The 7,465-nt window shown below is 39.6% G+C and overlaps 1 protein-coding gene across 3 annotated transcripts in view; it reads right to left on the bottom strand.

Annotated features, from left to right (window-relative positions):
• Nucleotides 1-5,180: 5,180 nt before the first annotated feature.
• Nucleotides 5,181-7,465, bottom strand: part of STX7 (syntaxin 7) — a 32,445-nt gene continuing 30,160 nt past the window's right edge. For all 3 annotated transcript variants that reach the window (XM_040059771.1, XM_040059772.2, XM_040059773.2), the window contains one exon: nucleotides 5,181-6,563. In XM_040059771.1, coding sequence (XP_039915705.1) covers nucleotides 6,465-6,563 — 99 coding nt within the window. In that variant the 3' untranslated portion in view covers nucleotides 5,181-6,464. The remainder of the gene's footprint in view (nucleotides 6,564-7,465) is intronic.

Raw genomic sequence — 7,465 nt, 5'->3', positions numbered from 1 at the left:
ATTCGGGACAGAGGGAGGGGAGAGGAGATGCCAGGAAGGTTGACTTGGAAGGAAATGCTTGGCTCACTGGGCACTTCCCTTTTTTAAGGTGCAGTTCCATAATAAAATTAGACTTGTAGGGATAACAAAAACAATCACAACAGTGTCTACCAGAAAAAACAATCTGAACTTTTCTATGTACTGGGAAGAGTATGGTAAGATCAAGGCTTAACTGGTAGAGAAGGTAATGGAAGTTTCTGGATCTTCTGGGGAAGATTTCGATCCCTTTCCTGAAAGGTGTCTTCCTTTCAGGAAAGGGAATGAAATCATGTGATTTCAATGAGGATTAATTGGGCAAGCTTCAGTCCATATCCCTGCACTTCTTGTCCTCCCATTCACTTTTATTGTTTTTGCTTGCTTTCTGATTTTTCCCTTTTTTTCCCCCCTTACATTTCATTTCTGCAAATTCTCCTCCTCTATTTTATTTAGATTTCTCCCCTAATTTCAGGATTTGTATTGCAGCAATTCTGGCAAGTTTTGGTCCTTTTCACTGCCCCTCATTTCATCTCGCTCCATTTGGTCTTAATCACTCCATTTCCAAATTTTCTTGGTTTTTGCTCTTGCGCTGTTTTTGATCATATCTCCTTTCCCCAGAGCATTTGTTCAACTTTATTCTCTGATTTCAAGACTTCATTCCCCTTCCTGGAAGGAAGAATGATTTAAAATTGCTTCATCTTCAAATGCCTTTGACTGTGAGTGAATAAAATATTTTTTCCTGTCCTAGAACTCCTTTCTTGTACTTAATCCTGTAGCCCACCTAACTGACAGTATTTGCTGAAATGGTGTTGTCACAGGGTCAATCTACCTTTTAATAACCATTTCTGATCCACCAAACTTCTTCAGCCTAGTTCTCCCTTACAACACAGTGGCTAATCTCCAAGATAATAGTTATTCTTTATCTAGTTGAAGAAAAGCTATTGGACAACACCATATTAGACAATGATGCATCTCCCTATTTCAGTAATACTATGGCACAGAAGTTCTTGAAGACAAGAAACGAAGAACCCAGTTTTGGGGTTTCAGTTTCCTCTGCATTGAGAACATCTGTGTCTATGAGAGGGGAAGAGGAGAGTGGGATGGGTGGGAAGGGAGCAAACATGGTGCAGATGGCAGGCAGTATATTTATCTACCCTTTCCCCAGGGTGCTGGCAGATGTCCTCCTTTACAGGAGAAAGGATTCTCTCCTTGTCCCTGCTTTACCTCCTTTAGATAAAGGCCCATCCACCCTACAGGACTTGTGAGCAGCTGAAGCTGTTGCTGAGGAATTCCCTGTGGGTCTTGGAATCCCTCCTTCGAAGATGCAAACTTGGCAGCTACAGTGAGCTCCAGCAGCTTTTATGAGTAAAGGTGGGAAGGTAGATTATCATTTACACTGCCTGGATTACAGTGTGCCCACTCCTTCCCACCCTTATTACCTCTTCAACCTGTACTGCCAAACATTTTCTGCATAAACATTAAATAAAGGAAAAACATTAAATAAAGGAAAAACACAATTACAACTCAGTCCAGAACAAATCTTGAAGGGGGAAGGAGGGTGAACAGTGCTGCTAGTAACTTCCGATTTTATTTGAGTTTATTTTTGCTTTTCCCCTTTCACTTTTTTTAAAATATGCAAGATCTATTTTAAAATGAGACAGTAATAAAACGAAAAAGCTTCAAAACATTTAATTTTCTTGTGCTAACAAGCATTTTAATCTAGGCTATTTTTTGTCTTAAGTCAGAAAAATATATTTTATCAGCAGTAGCAAAGAGGTGCGGGGTTCATATACAGAGATAAGTCTATTAAAGAGCAGATACACTGAATATTTCTTCTTAGGATATTCTTGCAAGCACAGAATCATAGAAGAGTTTGGATTGGAAGGACCCTTTAAAAGTTACCTAGTCCAGTCCTCCTGAAATGTGCAGTGACATCTTCAATTAGATCAGGTTACTCAGAGCCCAGTTCAGCCTAGTCTTGAATGTTTCCAGGGCTGGGTCATCCACCCAGGTTCTGGGCAACCTATGCCAGCATTTCACCACCCTTAAATAATTTCTTCCTTATATCTAATCTAAACCTACCCACTTTCAGTTTAAATCCATTCCCCCTTGACCTATCACTGCACACCCTTGTAAAAAGTCCCACTCCAATTCTCTTTGAGGACTTCTTCAGGTACAGGAAGGCCACAATTAAGTCTCCCTGGAATCTTCTCAATTCTAGGCTGAACAAACTCAACTCTCTCAGACCTCAGAAAAGAGGTGCTCCAGCCATTCTGCGGCCCTCCTCTGTACCTGCACCATACCCACAAGTGTGATGCATTCCCTTACCTCAAGTACCTTTCTGGTATACTTGGGATAGGAGCAAACCAAGTCACCGCAGCTATATTCAAGATTAGACATTCAATACGGACAACAGGAAAAGTTGAGAAGGAGTTGTATTAAGAAGCAAGTTACAGCATCATTTTTTGCTCTCTGCTTCTAAAAAAAAAAAGCTTTTGCTACCTTTTCTAGTTATTCCTGGGTTCGTGGAGTTCTTTAGTATTATGCAAACATGACTCCCTTTATCACAGAAGGATATCATATATTAGGATACACAAAGCTAAGTAAATGTTTTGTTATCTGCATTCTTAAGCTACAGAAACCTCTGCAGCACGAGGGGCACTGTCAGAGACCCCCACAAGGACAAAGATGCCTGGAAGCTGCTTTCAGATACTTATTCTTGAAATCCTTATATTGCAATAGCACCTAGAATGGCTCTGCAGGTGGGCATCTCATCAGAAGCTAATTAGTCCTCACTCCACAACAGCTTTGGGTGAGAGCTCTGGACTAAATTCCAAACTGAAAGGGAAAGCTGCATGGTACCCACTCAAGCACCACTTTGCACCACAGGCACCGTAAGAAACAGAAAGTCATCAACTGTTGATATCTAGCAGCAAGGAGATCTCTGCACTTTCCTCTCTCCCTGGTGCTCTTGAAATCAACAATGAGGTTCAATCAGAATTAAACAAAAGCAAAGCAAGTCACCTCTTTCAAATGTGATACCCAACAACACAGTTCTTGAAACATCCCCAGCAAGTGATCAACAAGGGTATTGGTTCAACTTCGCAGATTGTCATTCTCTCCCTCCCCCCACCTTCAGACCCCTTACTCCATCTTTTTTTCATGGTTTCAAACTATTGACATAAAAAATCTACACCTATCCACACCTCTGACATCAAACATATTTGCTGACAATACACACACAATGTGGCGTATTGGGTGGGTGACTTAAGAAGGCTTCTAGGTATGAAGTTAGCATGGGGATATTGCATACCCTGCTGATTATCAAAACAATTTAAAAGGGGGGAGCTGCAGGGGAAAAAGAATCATTAAAAAGCTGTGTACCCCTGTGATCTTCAGCTCTTTGAAAAAGTAAGAAAGAACAGAAAAGCACCCCTGGTGTGTGGTTAAGATAACTACAAAGGAACTATTCTTAGCATGTTCCTTCAGTAAAATGAAGGGTGCTTTGATTGCATTTTTTGGCCTTCCTAATCTGACAGATATTGATGGATAATTCAGAAGAGCCAAAATCTTTGTTCTAAAAACATTGACTCATACATGTTACACCCAGATGTTTTATTGGGTTCTTAATAGATATCAAAGTGTCCTGTAAGTACGTGGAAGTTGCATTTCATACATTTAAGAGTGTATGCATGTAGGGGAGGGAAATGATAGAGAGAAGCTCCATTAAGAGCAGCTTAGAAAGGACTATTTATACCCCCCAACATGGGCACTCTAAATACAACCCCTCCCAGCACTTTGTTTCTGCCTAATCAAGTTTGAAAATTAACAGCACCAAGATCCCTAATGTGCAATTAGGGTCTTGCAGACTGGTCTGTCCAACAGGCACAGGAGCTTGTGTGTAAATACTCCAGCACTGAGCTCCCCACCAGCCCCTGCCTCACAGATGGGACGGCGGCAGCAGCTGCCACCACACCTGCCAGAACCATGCCTGTGACTTATGAGAGCTGGCCCTTCGTCCCATCCAGAGGTAAAGGACTCCAGTGTCCCACCTTCACTGGGATTCAAGGAAGATTTCTTTCATCTGAGAGCACGTGGGAGAGGCACCCCCACACCACAAGCAGGGTTTTATTTCAATAAATCACAAATGAAAGCAAGCAAGGCATCCATGGGGATTCTCAGCAGCACACTTCTTCCTCAGAGTGCCCCAACCACAAACACCAGAGAGCAGCTGAACAGGCACATGACTCTGAAAATAAAGAGACAATTCCATGGGGGAAATAAAGACATGCACACAAATCAGACACAGAAGAGCAGAGACCACAGGTTGCAGCAGGTGTTTGGGAAATGCAATGCTGTGCAACTTGTAGAATTTCCAAGTCATTTGATGCTATTGCCCCAGCCTGATTCTCACCAGCTCCTCATAGTGGAAGCATCCATGTACTGGCCATCCCACCTTGCAGTCACTACTGGACAAACTCAGTAAAGAGGGTATTCATCCTTTTGTAAGGTAAACAATCAACATATATACCATCTCTTCCCAATAACAGTATTCTTCAAGGTGGTACGCATTTTAGTAGAGAATGCTCCTAGTAGAAAAACCAAACAAGAAGACAAATGCAATGTAACAAATATCAAGCACAGACAGAATTTCTGAGCCGTCAGGAATCAGAGCTGAAGTTCTGTTGCCAAAGAGCTCTTTTCATTCCTCAGCATGTCAATGGAATCCATCACTGACAGAGGAAGGTATAAGGTATTGCAACAGGGAAAAGATTCTCCTGGGATCAGGTCACCCTTCTGTTCCTGTTTGCAGTAGTGCAAAGAGTTTGTTAAACATTAAAGCCAGGAAATTTCCACAGTTCACTGGTAAAAAAGCTACCTGGCTAAAATGCTGACTGCTGTTCTAGTTTAGAGTAGTGTAGTCTGAAAACAAAAATCCCAGGGCATTAGTATCACTAGCTGGGAATGCAAGATCCAGGAGCATTTTCATTAACCATGTGAAGTACAGTACAGGAAGAGAGGTTCCCTGGGGCCACTTCACTAGCCGAGCTAAAATTCTCTGGAATTGTTCAGAGAAGTTTCAATCATTCACATAAAGGCAAAGATGACATCTGTGCTTTTAAAGATGGTTCCTGGAAAAAAAAAAGCAAGTACTAGAAAAGTATACTCTTAAAAAGACCTTTATTTTGGTTACATGGTTACAAATCATTTATGCTTACAGTTAGATTGTTCCCAAATAATATTTCATACCTCACCATGTACACAGTGCACTCTCTATCAGTCTGGCATGGAAGAACTTTATAAAATACAGATTAAGTGACTTTTTAATCTGTACACTTTTCAGATTAGTTCATCAAGATTAAGTAAAAAGGCAAAAAGATTAATTGGCAAAAAAGTGTTTTTACATTTTTAATATATTAGTACAAAATGGCACAAAAGGTAAAAAGGTCATTTTAAAGGCTATAAGCATCAAACTTTTAAAATGCTTTCAGTCAGTTCAACCAATTTTAACCTAATTTCAAATACCAATGTTCAACTTGAATTGAACTTGTAATCTTCTTTTCTTAAGCTGTGTGAAAGACATCACATACAACTACGGACCTGTTCTTGGAAACTAAATCACAGCAGTTTCAGAATAGTGATATTCAAGTGCAGCTAGGAAGTTGGGAATTTCTGTAAGTAATTTCTGTAAGTAATTTCAGTAAGTCTATGAAGTCACAGACTAGAGCATATTTTCATCTAACCAAACCCACTCATGCACACTTCAGATGCAAAGATACCAGATGTGTGCGATAAAACAGTATTTCTTAATGCAAGGACTAGAACAAAAAATTCACAAAATTATATCATTTAATCTACCTACCTTTGCAGGAGGTTTCCAGACTTAACCATACTTGATGACAGATACAGAGACAAATGGAACATTTAAAAGATTTCAAGCAAACTGAAGGCTTAATTCACAGGCTTCAGGTATAAAAGAGAGACCACATCAATTTCAGCAACTTACATTTTATTTCTGAACCACCCATATCAAATGGGTAGGTAAATGTGATGGAAGGGAAAGAGAGAAGAAATATATTTCTAACTTAAAAATAAATTCTGAGATGTGAATTCATTGCCTCAAGAAACATTTCAGGAGTTTGTTTTGGCAGCAACATTAAGCAGTATCCCAAAAGATGATTACCCACCCTGTCAACACAAATTATCATTACTTTGATTAGCCCCCTAAACCTTAAGATGTTTTATGCTTAAGTTAACGGAACAGTTTATGATCTTGACTAGTTTTTTTCTGGAAAGACAGCACCCACATCTGAGAGGGCAGGCAGTTATACTGATGGCAGTACTGAGAACATTGTTTCTCAGGTTAAAACAAAAAGTCTTATAAAAAAGTAAGTGTGATGAAGTACAGAACCACTATTTTACTCAGCTTCACAATGAGCAAACCATGACTATGAACTTCTTACGGCTAACCATATGATGATTCCAACAAGAAATACTCCAACAGCAAGTATAATAATGAGTATGCACATCTTCTTTCGGGATCTTTGCTGTCAATAGACAAAAAAACAAGTTGATTGAAAACTGTACCACACCTAAACATCAGAAAACTATTCAGATGCTTTAATGGTCCTACTGCTTTTGTAATATAACTAAATTGTGTCCTTATATATAAAGATGGAAAAGGGGGGGGGGGGGGGGGGGGGGGGAAGCAAAGTTATCTATATTACTTTATGGCTATATTATTCAATGAAATTATTTCAGGTATTTTCTGGTACACATAATAAAATAATGAAAGAAAACACAGTAACATAATGAATGAATGTAATTCGAACTCTGGGGGAAGTAACATGAGCACAGGTGACAGCAAAGAGAGGAAAATGGACAATCAGTTCCACAACAAAGGAGGTAGAAATGGTCTGCTAGGAAAAAAAAAAAAAAAAAGACTATTACTGTATATGCAGAAGGGAACAATAGACTACAATTTTTAGACTGCTGTGTATCCATTCACAGTTATTTAAAGGTGTTTTTGCCAAGTTTCTTGGGTATAATTTGCTGTTCAAGAAAACAAACAAACAAAAAACCCAAACCAAAGAGACATGACTAGAGTCCTACTTATATAGATGTCACTACAATAAAGTCCAAATTACGAGCATGTTCAGAACTTTCACATTTCCCATACAGGTCTGTAACTTGAGATACAAAAGAACTCAAGACCAGTAGCAGTCTGTCATCCTTTACCTAAAGGGTATGGAATCTGAAGGTTTCCTTCACAGGATGAAAGAAATTAACCAAATGGTTTCTCGGGCTCTTGCTGATAGCCAAGGAATAACAACACTCAGATCGTGGGATTCTAGGCCATAGCCCAGAAGTAAAGCCAGTCTGTGCTGTACTTGGCAAAAGTTCTTCTGACTGGGTGGTTTTGGTGTTCTTTAAATTTTCCTCTCTGAAG

The sequence above is a fragment of the Hirundo rustica genome, chromosome 3, assembly GCF_015227805.2.
Source record: "Hirundo rustica isolate bHirRus1 chromosome 3, bHirRus1.pri.v3, whole genome shotgun sequence".
In the NCBI taxonomy this organism is placed as follows: Eukaryota; Metazoa; Chordata; class Aves; order Passeriformes; family Hirundinidae; genus Hirundo; species Hirundo rustica.
The sequence above is the reverse complement of the archived record's forward strand: the minus strand, read 5'-3'. Positions and strand labels throughout refer to the sequence as shown.